The sequence below is a fragment of the Rhincodon typus genome, chromosome 24 (assembly GCF_021869965.1).
Source record: "Rhincodon typus isolate 14 chromosome 24, sRhiTyp1.1, whole genome shotgun sequence".
Taxonomy (NCBI): Eukaryota; Metazoa; Chordata; class Chondrichthyes; order Orectolobiformes; family Rhincodontidae; genus Rhincodon; species Rhincodon typus.
In genome coordinates, this window is record NC_063355.1 from 22,674,171 (window position 1) to 22,698,574 (window position 24,404).

General features: G+C 39.4%; 1 protein-coding gene across 1 annotated transcript in view; it reads right to left on the reverse strand.

Moving 5' to 3' along the window:
- Positions 1–4,949: 4,949 nt before the first annotated feature.
- The window catches only part of rsrc2 (arginine/serine-rich coiled-coil 2), a 29,342-nt gene continuing 9,887 nt past the window's right edge, over positions 4,950–24,404 (reverse strand). Inside the window, 6 exon segments of the mRNA XM_048611370.1 lie at positions 4,950–5,695; positions 9,714–9,803; positions 16,360–16,583; positions 18,621–18,662; positions 19,701–19,783; positions 22,167–22,274. Of these exon segments, the coding sequence (XP_048467327.1) occupies positions 5,513–5,695; positions 9,714–9,803; positions 16,360–16,583; positions 18,621–18,662; positions 19,701–19,783; positions 22,167–22,274 (730 nt within the window). The 3' untranslated portion in view covers positions 4,950–5,512.

The following is a 24,404-nucleotide window of genomic DNA, read 5'->3' on the forward strand; positions in this document are numbered from 1 at the left end:
ATATATTTTCAAGAATTTGAATAATGTTTAGCAGTAATAAAATGATTTCAGAGTCTGTAAGGAGATTTGGAAATGTTATTTTTGCTAAACCTCAATTATCATAAACCTTGGTTTGTTATCGGGTTGGGTGGGGTAACCTGAGAATAGACTATAAGTCTGAAAGAAACAAAAAGCAGCCACTAGATGTCTCAAATAAAGACAAAATGTTGCAAACAGACAGTGTGAAAAGGAGACAAGTTTATATGTTGTGGATCTGGACCATATTTTTATTCTATTGGTAAAAAAGATATGGATACTAAACTATAGATCCATCAAAGTATTTTATTGTTTGCAAAGAGTCCGTGTATCCTTGACCTTTTTTGTCTTACATGTGCGTAAGCATGTTTCTTTCTCATTAATTTCTTCGCTAAGATTAGAAAAGTAAAATAATAGGTAATAGCCCTTATCTCTTGATCTTTTCACTGAAAACTGCTAATGTGACATCAGCCGTCTCAATTTCTCTTCTCCGTTCACTCAGTCTAATCTGTCTATCTCTGAACTTGTTGCACTCTAATCTTTATTCTTGAAATTTTCAAATCTACTGACCAAAGTGGTGCTGCATTTGTCTAGTGAAGCAACCTCTACCTTGCAGAGTCAAACACCAACACTTTCTCTGAACTTCAAAGACCATGGCCCCACTACCAAACGTCCAAGACACACAGCAGGGTCTCTAACCCCATAATCCTCAAAAACCAAAAAGATACCAATTATATCTCCTTAAGATCCACAAATAGATCTACCAGAGAAGTTTTATTGGTTCAGCCTATGTCTGCTCCACTAAACTAGTTTTTTTTACTATGTTGACTGTTACTAAATCCATTGACTCCAACAGTTACCCCAACTACACTTCCTCACACCCTACTTTCATTCCATTTCCCAAGTTTTTCAGTTTTTTTTCTGTTGATGCACTGTTCCAAAACAATGCTTCTGTCCCAACTGGTTGACAAGGCTCTTGATTGTGTCTGCTCTATTTCTTCTGTTATTACTCATTTGCCTTCTACCCAGAATCATGAGATAGCGTTCCCCTTGTCCTCACCTTCCAATCCCACCAGTTTTCATATTCATTGGATTACCTTTCATTATTTCTGCCATCTCCAGCATAATGCCACCATGAAGCACACTTTTCCCTTTCCTCTGCTATCAGCATTCCAAAAGAAATGCATCCTCTAATACCCTGATCCATTTCTAAAATATATCCAACATCTTCCCTCCCATACCGTCTTTCCATGCTAATACAGGAGATGCACACCTACCCTTTTTATTCTCCTTCACCATCCAAGGCTGTAAATTCTCCTTCCAGGTATAACAGCAATTTACATGCATTTCTTCCAATCTTATGTACAATTTTTTTTTGCTCACTACATAGCCTGCATGGTTTTAGAGAGACAAAACATGTATTGGGTGACTTTTGCAGATTACCTCCATTCATCAGCCAAGCTTTTGGTCAGCTATAATTTTAATTCTCTATCTTTATGTTCTCAACTTCCTACATTGTTCAATGAAGCTTGTTGTAAGCTTAAAGAACAGCATTTCATCTTTTGTCAGGTCACTATATATCCTTTTGGACTCCACTTGAGTTCACTGATTTCAGATCATAACCTCTGGCTCTGTTTTGTTTCATATCATGCCTCCAAGAGAAAGAAAGGAGGAGAACATGTCTCCATCGACATCAAAAGAGTGGAGGTTGAGAGGGTTGAGAGCGTCAAGTTCCAAGGAGTGACAATAACCAACAACTGTTCTGGATTTCCCGCATAGATGCAATGGTCAAAAAGGCATGACGACGCCTCTTCTTCCCTACACAGCTCAGGAAATTTAGCATGTCTGTGAGGACCCTCATCAACGTTTACAGATGTGCCATAGAAAGCATACTGTATGGGTGCATAACGGCCTGGTACAGCAAGTGCACTGGCCAGGACTGTAAGAAACTACAAAAGGTTGTGTGCACAGCCCAGGCTGTAGCATGGAAGCCAACCTCCCATCCATGGAATCCATTTACATGTCTTGTTGCTGTGGAAAGGCTGCCAACATCATCAAAGATCCATCCTACTCTGGTAACACTCTCCTTCAACCTCTTCCATCAGGCAGAAGATAAGGAAGTTTGAACACACGCACCAGCAGGTTCAAGAAAAAGCTTCTTCCCTGCCTTTATTAGACTAATGAGTGGACTCTCTAACTTCAATTAATGTTGATCTTGCCTAACTCACATCCTATGCGGTGTAACCTGTATGCCTTACTCTGTCCAAGTTTTTTTTTTAAGCCTATGATCTGTCCGCACTGCTCGCAAACAAAGCTTCTCACTGTACTTAGGTACATGCGACAGTAAATTAAATCAAATCAAATCAAATTGAAATTATACAAATGGAACATCTGAGCATTCTTGCTTTTGAAAAATGACAGCATGCTTTCAAGTAAAATAAACAATAACAGGAGAATAAAGATAGTTAAGACATTCCTTGAAAGTGGAGTCGCAGATAGATGGGATAGTGAAGAAGACATTTGGTATGCTTTCCCTTATTGGTCAGTGCATCGAGTATAGGAGTTGGGAGGTCATGTTGCGGCTCTACAGGGCATTGGTTAGGCCACTTTTGGAATACTTTGTGCAATTCTGCCCTCCTTGCTATAGGAAAGATGTTGTTAAACTTGGAAGAGTTCAGAAAAGATTTACAAGCATGTTGCCAGAGTTGGAGCTATAGGGAAAGCTGAATAGGCTGGGGCTATTTTTCCTGGAGCATTGGAAATTGAGGGGTGACCTTATTGAAGTTTATAAAATCATGAGGGGTATGGAAAGGGTAAATAGACAAGGTCTTTTCCCTGGGGTGGGGGAGTCCAAAACTGGAGGGCATAGTTTAAGGTGAGAGGGGTAAGATTTAAAAGGGGCCTAAGGGGCAACTTTTTTATGCAGAGGGTAGTGGGTGTATGGAATGAGCTACCAGAGCAAGTGGTAGAGGCTGCTACAATTGTAACATTTAAAAGGCATCTTGATGGCTATATGAATAGCAACGGTTTTGAGGTATATGCATGAAATGTTGGCAAATGGGACTGGATTAATTTAGGATATCTGGTCAGCATGGATGAGTTCGACTGAAGAGTCTATTTCAGTGTTGTATATCCCTATGACTCTATGTAGTTGCACTTTGGAAGATTTGAGAAATTTCCTGCTTTTCCCATTTATGTAGTTTACCTATTCTGGTGTTAGATTCATAACCATACCAGTTATGGTATAGTATTATGGTATAATTCTATATAGAATATTTTGCAAGTAGCATACAGTTACCTAAATCTAAGCTGGTAAAAGGCAATAGGTAAGACTGAACTATGCAAATCAGGAAGCTCCTAGGGCTCCAGAGCTGTATAACAACATATCTGAACAGTTGGACTTAAAAAAAAACTATCCTGAGGAACTCGGAGATTTTCTGGAGGTAAGTATGCAAATATCTTTGTGCTTGGTTTGACTCCAAACAGCAGGATTTTCTCCTAATTCCCACTGACTATAGTTTTACAAAGGCTCCTGATGCTACGATTGGTCAAATCCAGCCTTAATATCAAGAGTAAGTTATTCTTTTCCTCCCCTCTGGAGTTCTGTTTTTTTGTCCATGTTTGAGCCAAGGCTGTAAGGAGTTCAGGCACGCAGTGCCACTGGCAGAATCCAAATTGACCATTGTTAAGCAGATTACTGGTAAACAAATGTGCTTGATAGCAACATTGGTGACACCTTCTAAAGCTTTCCTGATGATAGAGAGTAGATTGGAAAGGCAGTAATTGGCTGGGTTGGATTTGTCTTTTTTGTACAGGAAATACCTGGCAATTTTTCACATCATTACATAGATGGCAGTGTTGTAGCTGTATTGGAATTGCTTAGCTAGGGGTGCAGCAAGTTCTGGAGCACAAATCTTTAGTACCCTTGCATGAACATTGTCAGGGTTTTCAGCACTTGCAGTATCCAGTGCAGCCTTCAGTCACTTCTTTATCAGGTGGAGAGAATCAAATTGGCAATCTTCAGCCATTGAAGCTGATGAATCAGCTACTCAGCAGTTCTGACTGAAGATTGTTGCAAATACTACTGCCATATCTTTTCCATTAATGTGCTGCCCCCCACCAATTATTGAGAATGGTTATATTTATAGAGTTCCCTCCTCTATTCCTGAACTAGATATGGCTGGACTGTAAAAATTGGTTGTGAAATTGCTTAACCCCATCTATCACTGTCACTTGTTGCTCATGCTGTTTTGTACTGAATTAGTTGTGTTATAGCTTGCCAGGTGACACTTTTCAGCTATGCTTGCTGCTGCTCTTCACCTGTCCTTCTGCATTCTTCATTGAAGAAAGGTTGAATGCCATCAAGAGGGCAGTGGGAGATATGCCAGGACATGAGGTTACAGATCATGTTAGGAGTATACAATTCTGCATGCTGCTTAAGGTTCACAGCACGTCACGGATGCCTGGTCTTGTGTAACTAGATCAGTTTAAAATCTATTCCATTTGGCACAATGATAGTGCGGCACAACACAATGGAAGGTATATTCATTGTCAAGATGGCACTTTATCTCCACTAGTGCTCACTCCCATCAACAGTCATGGACAGATGCATCAGAAACAGGCAGAGTGGAGAAGATGAGATCAAGTATGTTTTTTCCTCATTTTGGTTCCTTCATTATCCGCTGCAGTCTAGCGGCTATATTCTTTAGAACTGGACCAGCTCAATCAGTAGTGGTGCTGCTGATCCATCTAATGATAGCAAAAAAAGGAAAAGGAAGAAATGCTGAACTATGATTTGATTGTTAGAGAAGTGTCAGAACATGGTCAAAATGATGGGGCTTGTAAAGGCGAGGGTCATCTTAACTAAAATACATGTATGCTGGTATTAGAATTACTGATCATACTCTAGCATTTTTGGTATCATTACACAAGCGTTTGTATTGAAAATCATCCATTTATTGTCCAGAAAGCTTGATAATGAACAGTGCACTATAAAGCGCTTTTCAGCACTAGAATAAGTACTTACATACAAACTAAATCCTAATTTACAACTACACAGTCATCATTTGCATTTCAATAGATGAAAATAACTGTACAAGTTTTAGTACAAAAGCAATCACATAATACAGCAACATGAAGTATTACAACAAAACATGAATGACAGTGAGCTGTCTGAAGTCATTCTGCATACATCACTTCAAACAAAAAAAAATGACAGAACATCCCCTTTCCTAGTTGCAAAACTGCCATCAACTCTTTCTTCGATGAAGTCCCAATATTTAGGAAGAATAACTATCACAGTATGATTGTTGATACACCCGGTTATCTTGACAATCAAAACCTTTTTTTAATAAATTATTTTGCATTGCAACAACCATGCAAGCTAGATAGCTAGCTTTTTCAGTAAATGGGAAAGTGAAAGTCAATATGAAGCTTTAAATCTCCAACATGGACAAAGACAATATTAAAAAAATGTGCTTAAGCACAATGTTTGTTCTTAAATTGTGTCCATTCCTCTCATTGAAGAGGAGAAACCAAGGCCCATTCCTCTTTGTGTGTGGGTCTGTGATCGTGCCATCTCATACTGAGCATCCAAGTTCCTGAATACTTCTTCCTGCTGCTTTAGAGTTTTGAAACTTTCATCGGGATTTGGTATTGGGGTTCCTACCTCTTCCTCATCCTGCAAGATAATTAAATCAAATGACATGTCACACCAGATAATTAAAACCTCACAACATGCTTTCATAGTTGCAAATTATGTAACCATGAAGGAGACATGCTTTCCCATCACCACACCATTTTCAGCATAAGGACTGTCAGCACAGGTCACTTTACATAGATTCACAACATCATAGGAAATAGAAGGAACAGCAACTCAGTTAGCCCATCGCAACTGCTCGCTCTGCCATTCAGCATGTTTGTAGCATATCTTCTACCTCAATCCCACTTTTCCATCCTATGTATCCCTTAATCTCCTTGGTATCCAAAAATCTAATTGGTCTCCTCCTTGAATATAATCAACAATTGAGCATGCCCAGCCCTCATGTGTAGAGAATTAAGGGTTTGCAACTTTGAGAATGAAGATACTTCTTAACTCAGCCCTGAAAAGTCAACCCTAATTCTGGCGCCTCCAATCAGGGAAAACAACCTCTCAAGCATCCACACCATCAAGCCCACCAAGAATTTCATTTTTAAATAAGAACACCTCTTGTAATTCAATGTCAGAAAATTTGGGCCCATTCTACTTGAACTTTCACATGACAAACTAGTTTACCTGTTGGCTTAGAGTAGCTCATTTAGACAGGTTCCACTTCCTTCAATCTCATCCTTCAATATTTAGCTGACTCATTGACTTGGTGAAGTCAGTTGTGACAGCTGTATAAAATGCCACCATTATTGTAAACAGCAGGACAGTGCAATAATTAAAGAGTATAGTTGACTGTTTTTAAACAGTTAGTTATGAACTACAAAATCCTGTTGTTGTTGGAAGTGGAATTGTTCATTGTTAGTGATAGCCACTCAGGATGATCCTTGGCTGAAGTAATACAACATTATTGAAGAGCCACAAAAATGTAAATTTTAAGATTATATTTCTACAGGTGTTTTCTTTTTTCCCCCCCAGTTGACACTAGGATTCCTTATTAAGAGCTGTACTTTGCTGGAGTATAAGACACATAAGGAGATAAGATGATCAGAAGCTTGGTCAAAGTGGTATGTATTAAGGAGTGTCCTAAATGGAGGAAAGCAAGGGAATTCAATTTAGGATACGGACAACTGAAGACAAAGCCAGTTATATAAAGCAATTAAGATTAAGAATGCTCAAAAGGTCAGAATTAGATAAACATAGATAATACAAAAGGACAACAGAAGTGTGGAGGTTGTTTAGGAAGCAGTTGCTACAAGTACTGGATAGGTTTGTCCCAATGAGGCAAGGAAATTACGGTAAGGTGAAGGAACCTTGGATGACAAGACGTGGAATACCTAGTCAAGAGGAAGAAGGAAGCAAGGATCGGACAGGGGTCTAGAAGTCTACAAAGGTAGCCAGGATGGAACTGAAGAATGGACTTAGCAGAGCTCAAAGGCGGTATGAGAAAACCTTGGCGGGTAGGATCAAGGAAAACCCCAAGGCGTTCTATGCTTATGTGAGGAACAAGAGGATGGCCAGAGTGAGGGTAGGGCCAATCAGGGATAGCAGAAGGAACTTGCGTGCGGAGTCAGAGGTGGTAGGGGAGGTCCTTAATGAATACTTTGCTTCAGTATGCACCAGTGAGAGGGACCTTGACGTTTGTGAGGACAGCATGAAACAGGCAGATATGCTCGAACAGGTTGATGTTAGGAAGGAGGATGTGCTAGAAATTTTGAAAAACACGCGGATAGATAAGTCCCCTGGGCCAGATGGGATATTCCCAAGATTGCTAAAGGAAGCGAAGGAAGAGATTGCTGCCCCTTTCGCAATGATTTTTGCATCCTCACTGTCCACTGGAGTAGTACCAAAAGATTGGGGGGTGGCAAACATCATTCCCTTGTTCATGACAGGGAATAGGGATAATCCTGGAAATTACAGAATGGTCAGTCTTACTTCTGTGGTGGGCAAATTATTGGAGAGAATTCAGAAAGATAGTATTTGTGATTATTTGGAAAAGCACACTTTGATCAGAAATAGTCAGCATGGCTTTGTGAGGGGCATGTTATGCCTCATAAGCCTTACTGAATTCTTTGTGCTTTGTCACATCCTCATCGATGAAGACAGAGCAGTGGATGTGGTGTATACGGATTTTAGCAAGGCATTTGAGAAGGTTCCACATGGTAGGCTCATTCAGAAAGTAAGGAGCATGGGATTCAGGGAAATTTGGCTGTCTGGATACAAAACCGGCTGTCCAACAGAAGACAGAGGGTGGCAGTAGATGGAAAGTTTTCAGCTTGGAGCTCGGTGACCAGTAGTGTTGTTCTGGGACCTCTGCTCTTTGTGATCTTTATAAATGACTTGGATGAGGAAGTGGAAGGGTGGGTTGGTAAGTTTGCTGATGACACAAAGATTGGTGGAGTTGTGGACAGCGTGCAGGGCTGTTGTAGGTTGCAATAGGACATTGACAGGATGCAGAGGTGGGCAAAGAAGTGGCAGATGGAATTCAACCCAGAAAAGTGTGCAGTGATTCGTTTTGGAAGGTCGAATTTGAATGCAGAATACAGGGTTAATGGCAGTGTAGAGGAACAGAGGGATCATGGGGTCCACGTCCATAGATCCCTCAAAGTTGCTACCCAAATTGATAGGGTTGTAAAGGCGGCGTATTGGCTTTCATTGGCAGAGAGATTGATTTTAAGAGCCGCCAGGTCATGCTACAGCTCTATAAAACTCTAGTTAGACCACACTTGGAATATTGTGTTCAGTTCTGGTCACCTCATTATGGGAAAGATGTGGAAGCTTTAGAGAGGGTGCAGAAGAGATTTACCAGGATGCTGCCTGGGCTGGAGGGCAGTCTTATGAGGAAAGGTTGAAGGAGCTCAGGCTTTCTTCGTTGGAGAAAAGAAGGATGAGAGGTGACTTGATAGGAGGTGTACAAGATGATGAGAGGCATAGATAGAGTGGATAGTCCGAGGCTTTTTCCCAGGGTGGAAATGACTATTACGAGGGGGCATAATTTTAAGGTGATTGGAGGAAGGTATAGGGGAGATGTCAGAGGTAGGTTCTTTACACAGAGTGGTGGGCGTGTGGAATGTGCTGCTGGCAGTGATAGTGGAGTCAGATACTTTAGAGACATTTAAGCGACTCTGGATAGGCACATGGAGGATAGTAAAATGTAGGGTATGCAGGGTAGACTGATCTTAGTACGATAATAGGTCAGCACAACATCGTGGGCCGAAGGGCCTGTACTGTGCTATACTGTTCTGCATTCTATGATGTGGAGCTGGAGCAGGAGCAGATTATAGACAAAGGGACCGACAAGGGATGGAAGGATTTAAAAATACGGTGCTGAGAATTTCAGATTAAAATGTTACTCAACTAAGAGCCAACAGAAGTTGATGGACAATGGTGATCAGCAAACAAGAGATGGTGCATGACATTAGCAATGGAATTTTGGATGACCTTAGGTTTAAAGGAGTGTAGAACATCGATATCGGAATCGTCAAGTCCACAGCTAACAAATTAAGCTTGTCGCATAAGATCAGTTGAGGCAGGAGCAAAGTTGAATGTGTAGGTGAAAATAAGTGGTCTTAGTGTTGGTGCATATACTTGGTCAGACTTGATTTCGAAGTTGAGTACGCACGAAAGGATGAAAAATTGCTTGTGCTGAGCCGAGGGGATCTTTAGACAGACTGCCAGGAATTAATGCTGCAGGCACAGGAAAAAGGCACTGCAAGTGTTATGATGGACATGATGACTATGGAACCAAGGGAGATCCACGTTGGTCAACTGAACGTTAGCGAAGAGGCACTGGAGGAGAATGGTATTGTCAGCCACGGCAAAGACTGTATATAAAAGTCAAGACAGATTAGGAGGGGTCAGTTATATTGGATGTCCTTTGTGAATCTGACCAAAAAAAAACCCATTGTGCGCTGTGGCAGAGCCGGATGCGAGAGATTCAAATGATGGTTCTAGGAAGGATGGTTACATCATTTCATTCTAACAGTATTAATGTTTTACAAAAATCAACCTGGCATTTAAAAAAAAAATTCTATGGTTGCTGTTCTTAACTCACCTTGATGCCCATCAGTTTTCGGAATTTAACATTTTGGTCCTTGTTACCAAAATTTAGTTTTTCCCATAATTCTGCAGTCTGTGACTTATCCTATAACAGAACACAAAAAGCATGTGAAAATCCACTACAAGTGCACCAAAATGACTTGGAGAAAGAAAACCACAAGTCACAGGTCTAAAATAACATCTTACACAGAGGCAAAGTGTTGGCTGGTAGACAGAAAAAAAAAAATTAAAAATAGATAACCAGATCTTCTTTTGGTACTATTTACAATGAACAGTACAACACACAGCTGTGTTGGTCTCAACATCTACCATGATACTATTGTAGCCTAAACAAAACAGTTTGTCGTGTTGTAATACAATAAATTTAGTGGAACAATTTATCACAACTGACAGAGGTCACTTTCATGCAGGTCCCAGATATTTGTAATTATTAATAATGTACCACTATAAAAATGCCAGAAACATGGGGTTTCCTGTCCTAACACCCGTTCCTAAAGTTTTTTTTAATATTACAATTTATTTTGATTTGAGACACAATTTGTAGTAACTGGCTAATAAAAGCTATTAATTTTCTCTAACTCAAACCCTTCCTATAGCACACTGATATTTACAGCACAGAAAGAACAGGGACGAGTGCATCTCTGCTAGTCAAATTTAAAACAAATCTCAATGTCTAGTTATCTACCCATTATCTTGCATCATTCTCTATTTCAAATATTTATCCAGGTTTCCTCCCAAAAACAAGAACTTCTCCTTCAACTATTGAGTGACACAGCATTCCATGTTACCAATCTAAGTTTCTTCTAAACCCTCTTAGTGTGGTATTTTAGAATTACTCATTTTAATACATGCCAGAGAACTGGATTTTTGATAATATAGGAATAATTTCAGAGTTTGAAGGTAACACGTATTACAGAAACGCAATCACAGAATCATAGAATTGTTGCAGTGCAAGTGGTGGTAATTTGGCCTAGTGTTTACACTGGATCTCTAAGCCAATCCTTTTCTCCCATATCCATGCATATAATTTAAACAATCATTCAATAGTCTCTAGAATGGCTCAGTTCAACTACCCTCCACCTCTCTTCTGGCAGTGCATTCCAGACCGTAACTACTTGCTCACCCCAACATCTGCTTCTTTTGCAAAATACTAAAAATACAGGCTTTTGAGTGGGAAGAGTTCCTCCGTCTAATAGGTCCACACTCCATGATTTTGAAAACTTCGATTAAATATCCTCCTCGCGTTCTCTTCTATTTTCTATTTTAGTGCGACCTGTCTCTCCCAGTCTACATTCCTCAAACTTTACTTTCTTCCGTGCAAACCTCAGAGATCCCTACCATGGCAGTTTCATCCAAAACCAAAAATCAATGATGAGAACCACACTGGCATGCTGATTGTCACATGTAGACCCTCAGGGCAGCTGAACGGCCATTAGCTGAGGGGGAAAGCTGCTCCCAGCACTTCCTGCACCTCACTGTTACTTCATAATATTATCTCTTGCTTCCTACACTCAGTTAGTTTAAACCTTCCAGAACAGCACGAACAAAACATTCCAGAAGCAGCTCCAAGTTGTCTGGCTGTATTAGTGTGATCTCCCCTCAAATGCCAGTCTGTGTCCCAGCATCTAAAATAGTTTCCTCTTGTATCATCTTCACAGCCATGCATTCATCTGCCTTATCTGCCTTCCCATTTCTATATTCACTTGCAAATGACACTGGGAGTAATCTACAGATTACTATGTTAGAGTTCCTGTTTTCTAATCTTCTACTTAATTCCCAAAATTTAGATTTCAGGACCACAAACCATTCCTGCCTATGTTGTTGGTACCAATGTGGACCACAATTTCTAGATGTTTACCCGCCCACAGAAAAATATCTTGCAGCTGCTCCGTGACACCCTCAACAGGGAGGCATTACATCATCCCAGAGTCACAGACGACTGCAGAAACACCTGTCTGTTCTCCTAACGAATCGCCTATTAATGCTGCCCTTCCAGTCTTCTTCCTTGCCTTTTGTATTGCTGGGCCACTCACAGCACCATGGGTTTGGCCATTGAAGCACTCTTCAAAACATACATTTGCTCTCATCAATATCCAGAGCAATAAGCTGCTTAGTAAACAAGATCTCTGGGGTCTCCTGCACTACCTGCCCATTTCTATCAGATGGCCCGGCAGTCACCAATTCTCCCATTCTGCCTGCATGCCTCTAACTTGCAATACAACTACATTTGTTCTCTGCTTTGCAGGTGTGCCTCAGTGACTCTAGCTGCTGCTCAAGTTCCAAAACCTGGAATTCAAGCTTGTGCAACTGTTGACACTTCCTGCATATGGGTTTGTCTTGGTCACAAGTCCCCATGTCACAGTACAGACATTGCACTTGGCTTAATTCCCTGCCATATCTTAAGCTTATACTTTTTTCCTAATGTTAGTTACTTTGACTTCCTTTTCTACTATTAAATATAAACTCGAGATTAACAGAAAGTAGAACTTCTTCACCCTTACAGGTAGTTCTGCTATAATTCTTGTTTTGTTAACACAAATTGACTGTAACCCGAATATGAATACTGGATGCTGTTTGGATAATGTGAACTTTCTGCTGTACAGGTATAGCAATTTCCCTATAACACGATTTTCCACGGCAATTTTCTATAGCACAAGATCATGCAAGAACGCAACCCTCTCATTATAGGAAAACTACCTGTACTCTCAAATCAGCTCCCTCTACTGTGCCTATAAATTTCTACTTTCCGTGTCTTAGTATGTAAATTATCATTGCTCAAAATTACTGAAGTTGGAATAGTCCCTAACAGCAGGTGCTGAGACTTTCAACTCTCAATTTTCCCATGATCTCACAGTCACTGTTACTCTGCCCTTCTCTACCTCTGCTCCTGAATGTAAGTCCCTACCATTTTCTCTGGCACAATAACCAGGGTGCAAAAAGCGAGTGAGCCAATCTCGTCTCAGAGATGCAACAAGCAGCTACAATAGGGCACAATGATATAAAAACCATGTACAGCATACTGGCAGGAATAATAGGATGTGTGCCAGAGATCTCCCCAAGAGCAAGAAAGACCAGGGTGAATATTTAGATCGGAATAACCTTCAATCAGGAGGCTGTTAAAGCCCTGAAGAACTATACCAGGAATGAGGGATTTTAGATACAAGGCAATATTAGAGATATCGGGGCTTCTTCTCCTTGGAACAGAAAAGATTAAGAGGTGATCTTATTGAGATTGTCAAAATTTTTGTTCATAATTTTGAACTTGTATTTACACTAGTTGGTATGTCAGCCAGTAGGGGTCACAATTGCCAGACTTTCAGCAAGACAAGGAGGTGAGGAAAAGCTTCTTGACTCAAGAGTTGTTTGGATTTGCAATGCGCTGCCTGGGAGAACAATGGAGACAAATTCAGAGTCTTACAGCACAGTTGGTCCAACCAGGCCATGCTGACTACAATTCCAAACTGAACTAGTGTTGAATGTCTCCATCATTTTGAAGATATTTGCACAAAATTGTTCTAACATTCAGCACTTCCAGAGGAAGTTCATTCCATACACAAACCACTCAAAAAAACTGCCCCTCATGTCTTTAAAAATCTCTCTTCTCACCTTAAAAATTATGCTCTCTAGTCTTGAAATCCCCCAACCTAAGGAAAAGACACACGCCATTCACCTCATCTATACCCCTCATGACCTTCTACAAGGTAACCTCTCAATCTCCTACACTCCAGCGAAAAAAATCCCAGCCTATCCAACCTCTCCTTATAACTCAAACCCTCCAATCCCAGCAACATCCTGGTAAATCTCTTCTGAACCCTCTCCAGCTTAATAATAATCCTTCTTATAACAGGGCACCAAGAATTGGACACAGTACTCCAGGACAGGCCTTGCTATCATCCTGTACAACCTCAACATGACGTCCCAACCGCTATGAAGGTCTGAGCAATGAAGGCAAATGTGCTAAATGCCTTCTTAACCACCGTTTACTTGTAAGTTAGGGGAGAGGTTGGAGCAAAAGATAGGGTGTCTTCGCCTATCTTCTACTTAAGAACCATCCTTTTCCTAGATACCATCAGTTCTAAAGAAGGGTCACTGGACCTGAAACATTAACTCTAGTTTCTCTCCAGTGATGCTGCCAAACCTGCTGAGATTTTCCAGCAATTTGTTTTTGTTAAATAATAGAAATTTTCAGACCCGATTTCAGATTCAGTTGGGAAGCAGGAGCCCTGATATATAAAACATCTTGATTTTTTTTGCCCCAAAATTCTTCATTTGTAGAGACTGCATTTCTTACAAGGCACTCAACAACTGCCACACCTAACATAACTGAATATTAAAAGACTACCTCAGTTCAGAGGCTGTTGCTTGGCAACCTTCAGCACAGATCTTAGGGTTTTTCCAAGTTCATCTGTCCAACAACTAAACCAAAACTCAATCTTAGTTATTGTTAAAAGTTTTTCTGGACACTTTCCAGAATGTAATGTGACTTTTGTAAACAGTCGGTAAACTTTTTCTTTAACCTTTTGGCTTTTTGTTTCCTTTAAAGCACATAATAAACCCCTCTCTTCCAGTAACAATGCAAGAGGTTCCAGTTTCCCATTGCTCAAAAATATCGCTAACATCAAACACATGGCAATGATTTTTCCAAGTCAATTTCTGATTTTCCCAAATTTTTCAAATATCTGGCAATTAAACGATACTTTGGGTTTATCGGCAGCATAAGAGATTGCAATATTCAGTCTATTTTGTACATCTGAAAAGTTATCTTACAATGATCCACAATTTGCAAGCAGGCCAATCACAGACACATGTAAACTCAGGCATAAAGTCATATGACAAGCTCACCACATTATCTTATATGGTTTTGCTAAGTGAATGGTGTGCCTTGTCAAGGTGCTTACCATGATGTGAATGGTGGCAAAACAGGACTTTGCACTACTAGGCTACACACAAGAGCTACACATCTGGGAAAAGGCTTAATGTCACCAGCAGAGATCACGTACGAAAAGCAAGTTAGGATAATCCTGCCAAGAAAGCACATGTCCAATTTCTCAAACAGGAAAACAAGGAAGAATGAAGAACAAAGGATGACCATGACCAACATGCTGATGCAGAACTACCTAATCTATGCACAGGACAGAAAATAAAGAGTCATACATACTACCCACAGAACCCTGTTATCCATAGGAGGTATCTAAAGTGGGCAGCGAGTGTAGATTATACAAAAGTCATAACACCTAATGGAACACACTGGGGATAAACAGAAGCCAAATCAGGGAATACACCAAGTGAGTGGGAGACCATCCTAACAACAGACACTAACATGCAGTAGATCAACATACATACAAGTCGAGAACAACCAAGTGCGAACTCTAAAACTCCAGTCGGCAGCAGTGGCACAAGGTTCAGATGGATTATACAGACTCCAATTTAAACTCATGAAGTTTTCAATTCTTGTTTGTTAGCATTTTTTGCAACTACTTAAGGTATACATGTTTTCACTGTTGGTGCATGGAATTTTATCTTGGGGGCGGGAGAGGCAGGTGGAAAAAAGAGAATGATCTACTTTAGGGGATAAGTATGTTAAGGACTCAACGAACAGGATGGCACTAATTGGCAGCAACCATGAGGACTCCAAGCAGCAGCATGATGGACTAAGGATGTGTAAGTAGTTGCTCTGTAACTGCAATTGTGTTTGTCTATTCAGCTAACCTGTTTGGGACTTCCAAAGAAATTGAGCCTATGTTGCTTACCGATCCAGTATGACAGTGATAATTCTATGTTAAGAAAAACAATACAATACAAAAAAACTTTCAATTTCTTTCCGTTGTCTATCAACTTGTTGATTAAGATTCCCATTGTTCCCTGAACATCTATTCAACACCCTAACCATCCCATAGAGGAATTAAATTTAATGCTTTTCCATCTGCTATTAAATGTATGTAACCTCATGCTGTAGAATTAGCACACTTATTATATTATATTGCTGTGATGCCATTTAGAAAGTTGAATGTTTCAATGTTGTCTACTTCAGCCTTTTCCCTCACCAGTAAAAATATACTTCTCAACTCAGTGCCCTCTTCTCATAGCTCAGGTGGCTAATTCCAGTTATCATTTGATCAGCTTTCATGTGTTGCTTAAAGTCTCATTCAATTTGGTAACACTCGCAAGCCTGGAGTTCTAAGGCATCAATCTTCTCCAGATAATAGATACATGATGCAAGAGAATTAAATTTAAAAATTAAATCTGTATTGAATGACATTTGTATTTGATGCAGGAACACTTGTTTTTGCAATCACATTTTCTAACACAGGATTTGGAAGCTTTAACCTAATTACAAAAAGATGAAAGGGAGAAACGCTAATTACATAAAACAGTAAGAATTCAAAATATAGAAAGTAATAGTTTTAAAAAAATAATTTGAAGGATGGGCAATCTTTTAAAGCCAAAGTAAGTGGGGGAAAAAGGAATTTATCCATAAAGCTAAGTGGATGTTGAAATTGGCATAATGGTTGGGGCAAGTGGGTGAAGAAAAGGAAACTTTTTAAAAAGTGCATGCAATTAATTAAAATTGTTACACCAGATTTCTGTTATCAATTTCAGTGCAACAGTGACGTAGCTAATAGAATTGTATTCAAACTCACCCCCTCTTTCTTGTTCTGCCAGAGAAGTTTACGTTTCTTCTCTTGCTCTGCAAACTTCATTGGGTTGACAGCAGTTGGGTTGTAGTAACTAGGCACCGCTATACCGGTTTCAGCCAGTGCCTTTGCTTGGAGTGCTGCCATCTGTGCAGCCATTGCAATCTGAGGTGTAACTTGAGTACCAGATGCCAGGAGAGCAGCAACATTGAGAACTGATCCACTACTAACTGTTAAGACAGAAATATAATTATGTATATTTGCTCAGACAAATTCAACTGCAAATAGCATAAATACCCAGACATATCAAATAGTTAACGGAGTGTGGTTAAGAGGCAAAGTCAGAGTGACTGCTCCTCAGGTCAAGGCAGCAATTGACAACAATGTGGCTCAGAAACAAAATGCAACCCCCGATGAAACTCCAGTCACAAGCTCACATTATGCATGAGGTGGTTCTTAGATTGGAGACATCTTAGGCCCAGAATTTTACTGTCAAGATTTCTCAGAACAGTATCCTTGGTCACAATATCTTCTGCTGCTTCATCAATAACCTTCACCATTAGAGGTAATCTTTGCTGATGATTTCAAAACATTCAACTCCATTAATAATTCTTCACACAGTAATATGATCTATTACAACTGGAACCACATCCAGATCTGGGCTTAAAAATGGCAATTTTCATCCTGACTACTTTTCCTGGCAGTGCCACTATCATCGAAGTGTAGCTTTACTACTTCTCAGAAAGTGAACTCTGGCAGCCACATAAATTCCATATTTAAAGGAGCATTCCTGGGACTGGGAATTCTGCAGTGAGCAGATCACGAAAGTCTCTCAACGAGCAACAAGGAACCTATCTTGTGTGTGATGGAATATGCTCTCACTTACTTGAATTGGTAAAGCTACAATAATGCTCAAGATACTTGACAACATCCAGAAAAGATCAGATCAGTCACACAATTTGATTGGTATCCTACTCAGTAGTCTAATCATCCATTCCTTCATAAAGCGGCTGCTGCGTGCATTATCTACTGCAATATTATGACCTAGTTCCTATGATAGCAACAAGAAAAGGCTCACCTCTGCAACAGACAAAGACAGCACACGCATGCAAATGCGACCACCGTTAAATCTCAAACCACCCTAATGTGGACATGCACTTCTGCTCCTTCAGTGCTTCTGAGCCAAAATCTTAATGATTCCGACACAGCATTGCAGGAGCACATACAGCGCCATCCTGACATTCCTGAGTCAACTAGACATTGGTGATAAGTACTGGCTATGCCTTTAACATTCAACTTGAGAACGAAATAAGCAATGGAGTTCAGACACAGACACACACAAACTGAAAACCACCACACAGGAACAAAAAGGCTAATGGAATGTTTGCTTTTAACTCAAAGGGGTTTGGATACAAAAATAATGCTTGAGGACTTTGTATACAATGCCTTGTATTGACCCCATATGAAATACAACATTCGGTTACAGGGACAAAAAAAAAATGATCTTAGAAGTGGGTAAACTCGGATACAATGGATTTATTTTGGGATTTAAAGGATTAAAATTACAAGAATAGGTTGCATTGCCTTGGTTTGTATTTTAAATTTAGAAAGTTGACAACTAACTTAGGTTTAAGATACAGACACAAACTATTTATTCAAATTGGGAACTCAGAAGGGGGATAATCTTCAAGTTCGAAATTGGCAGCAGCAGGATTAGTCACCAGCTAAAGATGGAATTGGGAGAGAGAAGTACAGGTGAACACCGACAAGTATTTCAGTTCCACTGGTCAAAAACATTCCAACACTGCTCTCCAAGATGGCAAACAAAGTAACATTATTTGCACTGTGGTTGAATGTTCTGCAATCTAACAATAAGTTCCTTGTAAGTCAACAATGAAAAGATCGATCACGTACAGGAATCTCTGGCAACAGTGGTATTTTGAGATTAAATTCAAATGTGATTGGCCAAGTGCATACAGGTATCAAATCCAGCTGCGCAAAAATATGACATCTTTAGCATTTAATTTTAATTAACTACATTGTTTTTAAAAACAGATGCATTAGCATGGTATACCTCTAGGTTAGCTATCAGTTTCCAAGTGCTGCTCCACCCAGCAGCCCTGACACTTGACCCGAACTGCTCATAGTCCAAACTGCCTGACCTGAAATCCATCAATATCCAAAATCTGAAACACAACCTTGACTTCTAAGTTGCCATATTTGAGGTACATGTACTTTTATAATAATGGGATATTAAGTTTTCCTACCTGTTGGTTGGTTGACACTTCCAAGTGATCCATTAGTTGTATCTGTTGAAAATAAATACTGCTTATTTTCTTGTTCTTTTCATCCAGCGGTCTTTTTCCAAAATCCAATTTTAAATGACTGCAGTTACTGCTTTGAAAGCACGTTGCAGTTCCTGACGTCTGTGACATATACGTAATAATTATCAAAGACCACCATGAGGGGATATTCTAGTTTTAACAGCCAGGCTTATTTCTTCAATTACCACTCACTTCTTTTGTTTCTCACAACCACAGAACTGCCAAATGTCGATAAATTAGTAACAACTTTCACAATCTTTAAATTTCAGTACTTTCAAACATCACCTTTAAGTTGATTTGGAAAGAATGGGGAAAAAAGGGAGACTGTAAAACAAATAGTAACAATCAAATAAATTACTACTACCATTTAAAGTCAAGAAGGAATGTTTCCAATGTTACTCTCAGACCACCTATTTACTACATTTCCTTAAGTGCTAAAGTATTAAGTAACGCAAAATCTGATGCTGTTCAACTTTTTCTTTAAAAGAAAGTGACCAATGGTTGTCTATCAACTGACAACAACGTTAAAAATCATGGCTATGACTTTTAAATGTAATTGAACCAAATATACCAAAACATTTACAAGAATAATTGTACATTTTGCACCCCCACCTTATTTTAAGTACATTGCACAAAGAAAATAAGAGCCCACTTCAGAGGTGAAGGACATTTCTCACTTGCTTTCCGTAATTTCAATTCCAAAGCTGATTTGCAATTCCAACAAAGTACTATGACAGATCTTTGCAGCGAAGCCCCATTTGCCATCTAACTTCCTGGAAGCCAGTGACAGGATTTAATTTATGCTGTGAAGCCTAAGACTGCAGGGGATTTTGCTTTCTAGTTTCAAGCATACGATGGAGGTAAAGTAACTGCTCTTCAGAGTCAATTTTTGAAATGAAACAAGAACTGCCTTGCTGCAGTTTGATATCAAAGCTTTACATTTATCTCCATAATTTTAGTTGCTACTTCCATTAGTTCTACAAATCTTGAAATTAATGGATATTGTAATACATTAAGAATTACCCGCAACATCTGTTTGCTCCACTTTTTGCTTCTCCAATAGTTCTTTTTCTTTTTGCTCTTGCAGCTTCTTTGCTCTTTCAAGCCTGTGATTCAAACCATAAGAAGTTACTAAATACTTAGCCAAGACTCTTCACTTCCAATGTATCTAGATTTTAATTTTAGTCACTCACTATGGTCGTTCACAGTTAGTGCCACATGCTTCAAACAAGGCTTAGCATCATTTTTATTTAACTTGATAAGTGAACCATATTTTTAAGTTTAATATACTTAGGCCACGGAGAGAAAGTGATGGTTGGTTACCCCTCTTGGTAGAAGTTTTACTTTTTTCAATCAGTAAATATGCCATCAGGAAAGCTTATCAGGAAAATTTTTAATGAAACTCGTTGATGATTAGCAATTTCTATGAAACGGTCACCTTTTGCCTTTGTTCACTGATTAGAGAAAAAGGGTAGGTGAAGGGTTGATATAATCATTACTGTTATTTAGTCTGAAGTTCAGTTTTGCCAGGCAGATGAGCTAGGCAAGTGGAACATTTCATGAGCATCCAGTTACATTACTTTTGCAAAACAGACATCAACCAGATTTAATCTGATTCAAGAGCCTACAAGTCGGCTGTCAGTGTTATTCAGCCTTACATCAGATTTAGGAGTGTAGCACATTTCCTCATTATCGGAGTTCAAAATTTCCCCATGAGTACATTATCTCATGGAAGCAATGTTTACAACAGGCACAGGAAAAGCAGCTACCCGGTCTCTAAATTGCAGCCAAAAAAACTTTGTGAAACAAAAACGTAAATTTCATAAGCAACTTTAATCAAAACTGAATTTCTTAATGGGATAACACTGTGCAGCTAGAGGAACACAGCAGGCCAGGCAGCATCAGAGGAGCAGGAAAGTTGACGTTTTGGGTTGGGACCTTTCTTCAGACCGTTTTACTGAAGAAGGGTCCCGACCCGAAAAGTCAACTTTCCTGTTCCTCTGATGCTGCCTGGCCTGTGTTCCTCCAGCTCCACACAGAGTTATCTCTGACTCCAGCATTTGCAGTTCTTGCTAGTTCTTAATTGAGGTGCCAGAAGAGATAACACTTTCCAGTGCTTCCACTGAGGTTATTAAATGAAAAACTAATTTTACGAAGTTCTTAAGAATTAAGACATCTGCAAACAGCCTAATAAATACAAAACTTTGAATAAATTGGCTGGCTTTGAGATTTTAGGTAAGTAAGATCATAAAGTGCATAGATAGTTGATGGATAACATTTTTAGCATTGCTGCAGCTAGAATCTCATGTTTGCAAACAGAACACCTGTATAATCAGTCTCCATTCATACAACAGAAAAGATTTACACAGTTAATCTGAAGCATTTGGCTTTGTGATGCTGTAAATATTCAACGCAATTTATAAACCCACTTTGATGAAGAATTATATGGAGCAGTATCCTGGAGGATAAAACCATCCATTTCAAACACAGATTGAGAATTGCCACCTCAATCTTTATGAGACTTGTATTGTTGAGCAGCTGCCAGGTCAGAAGTTACACTTAGAAATTATCCGTAGCAGAGACATACAAAAAATGAAAATAATTCTCTGGGCTGTAAGAGATTCAGTTCAATCACCTAGAATGCAATGTACAAATGTTGCTAATTGAAAAGGTGCCCCTCTGTCCAATGCTTTCAATTTGAAGACCAATAGGCTGATGAAAATAAATCACTAATAGACCAATAAATTTTTTAAGTACAGAACAAAGGCACAAATATGATTTATTAAAACCCCATTTTACATAATGACACCTCTAACGGTAATACAGCGCACAACCTATAAACCTTTTCCTCTGGCCAATCAGTGCTACTTGACGATTAGGAAAATAGGTGAACAATGTTGAGATGCAGCTTAAAATAAGGCATCTCCCATTCAAGTCAAACACGAGGAGAAATATCTTCTCCGAGGATCAGTAGTTTTTGGAATTTTCTTCCCCAAATAGCACTGAAGTCACTGAATATATTTAAGGCCGAATTCAACTGATTTTTGATCTGCAAAGGGAGTCAAGGGTTTTGAGAGGACAGCAGGAAAACAGCATGATAATAGCGGCACATCCAGTTTAGCCATGATCTTATTGAATGATGGAGCAGGCATGTGGGGCCAAATGGCTTGTCCCTGTACTTATTTCTTATGATCTAATTGCTTTTCTCCTTCTCCTACACAAGCCTGCGAAATGAAAAATTAAACACAATTAGTCAGCGGCACAATAAGCTCTTTAACCTACAATAAAAATAGACAATAGAGGCTTTAGCAATTTGTTTTCATTTCAGATCACCATCATTCACAACTTTTCTTTTCCCCCCCTAGCTACTTATTGTCTCATTTTAAAGCAATAACAAAAAAGCACTCCAATAATATTACAGGGCTGCATTGGACCAAACAAAAACTGGAAACCAAGTTGAACTGATTAAAAATAAGAAAGAGAAATTACCTTCGGGCCAACGCTTCCTGAGCGTCCATAGCAGCATTGCGACCCCTGAATACTGGGGGTGTTCGACTACGACTTCTGCTTCTACTGAACTTGTGTTTTCTTTTTTCTCTGCAACATAAATATTTATGGATTTTATTCACAAGAGCAGCGTATCAAAATGAAAATTCATCAAAAAAAAACCCAAAAGAACCGTGGATACTGGAAATCAGAAACAATAACAGAAATTGCTGGGAAAGCTCAGGTCTGGCAGCATCTGTGGAGAGAAATCAGAGTTAATGTTTCGGGTCGAGTGACCTTTCCTGAGAAGTCAGGACAGTTCCTTCAAGTAGTTTTTCCAGATTGCTGCATACAAAATTTCCAAAAATAATTAATTCAAGTTGTACTGCAGATGGCTTTTCTCTTCCTAGTGTACCACGAAATTGATTAATCAAGCTGTCAGTTTCTGACTCCAAATGTCCCAGAAAATTTCTATGTACATTCCACATGTCCTTCTTTGTTTCTTGCAATTTCTTATAAAAGAAAAACATCATGCTGCGATGCAGGAAACTGAATGTAACATTTGAAATCTATTGAATCAAAAGTTGGGGAAGAGATGTCATCAAAGATTGTTTAGAAAATAGTGTAGGTATAAATTAACATAGAAATGTACAATAGAAGCAAAGGATTTCTGGACCTGGGAGTAATTGGAAAGGCAAACTCCCTGTGAGGGAAGGGCTTCAGCAAAGTATAACCTGAAGTACAGTGGCCCCTTTTGGTCTTAAGCCCTCAAGGTATGCCGGTTGATTAAAAGGTCCACATAATGTAAAAACACACATTAAGTAATGGAAACATAATGCAAGGGGTATACATATCACTATTACTTTATTTACAGCATAAATCACAAACAATAATGCAACTTTGCCTTAAATAAACTTACTGGCAGGAAGGCTTCTCACTCGCAATGACTTGGACATTGTTGAGATCGTGACAGAAAGCAAACTCCTGGTATTTCAACGACATAATTTTTTGCTGCTTTATTCAAAGTACTGACTCATAAGGTCAAAACAAAGTTTGCTGTACTTTAATCTGTCAGTATCCTCCCAAATTCATTATCGTCTCAAAGGCCTTGACAATCTTAACAGCTGGTGGCGAGAACTAGTCACAACAGGAGACCTGGGGCTGACCCAGTGTTTTGTAAAGCTTTACAGGAACTCGTGACTTCTATAAGCTGTGGTCCTATATACAAAACCAAAATTCCTATGTGCCTTTTTAAAACTGTTTGCTCAGTTTCTCCTGCCACTTCCAAAGACTGTAACCAGTTTCTCAATATGTTACTGTTCTGAAAAGAATCCCCAATTCTCTAGTCTCTCCACACAAATGGAGCATTTAATCTCTTCCATCATTCTAGTGAATATCTTCCATCTCCGCTGTCAAGCCTTTGTAATCTTTCTGAAGTACACCTCCTGTCTCTATGCCTGCACCCTCTTTAAAACTTCATGATTGCGTTTCCTGTTGTCTGTTCTCATTTTTTCTATTAAAGTGAATCAGTTCGTACTGTCACTGCATTAAATTTAATCTGCATGAAGTTGTCTATTTCTTCATTTGACCCATGCCGCTGCCAGAATCTGCTACCATGCTCCACACGGTTTACTACATTTTCTACTTCTATGCCATCAGCAACGTAAACATTCAAAAACAGCAGTGGCTCCAACCCGGACTGCAGAAGAAGACCAATATCTTCTTCCCTCAGTGAAGAGAAGCCACAACATTTATCCCACAACTATTTACATATCAATGCAGTCACTGACCAACATTAATCTTTTCTGGCATTGCACATTAATGGAGGAGATCAGGTGATCCTTACATATGCTGTTACAAATCTATTATAAATGCGAGCACACCAATTTATAATAGAATAAGTTGACAGAAGGAAGGTATTAATAAGTACTGTGTATTGAATATACACAGAATGTTTTATACATTTTCTAGTCTTTGAGAAATTAGCTATTCTCAGCTGGTATAACATTAGTGGTGCAGGGCTGGATGGGCTGGTTTCGGGCCTAGACCCTTCATTCTGATGAAGGGTCTAGGCCCGAAACGTCAGCCTTTCTGCTTCTATGATGCGGCTTGGCCTGCTGTGTTCATCCAGCCCTGCACCTTGTTGTCGCGGATTCTCCAGCATCTGCAGTTCCTACTATCTCTAACATTAGTGGTGGTATAGTTTACCGATGTTCTGGGAAAAACAGCCACACTGCTCAT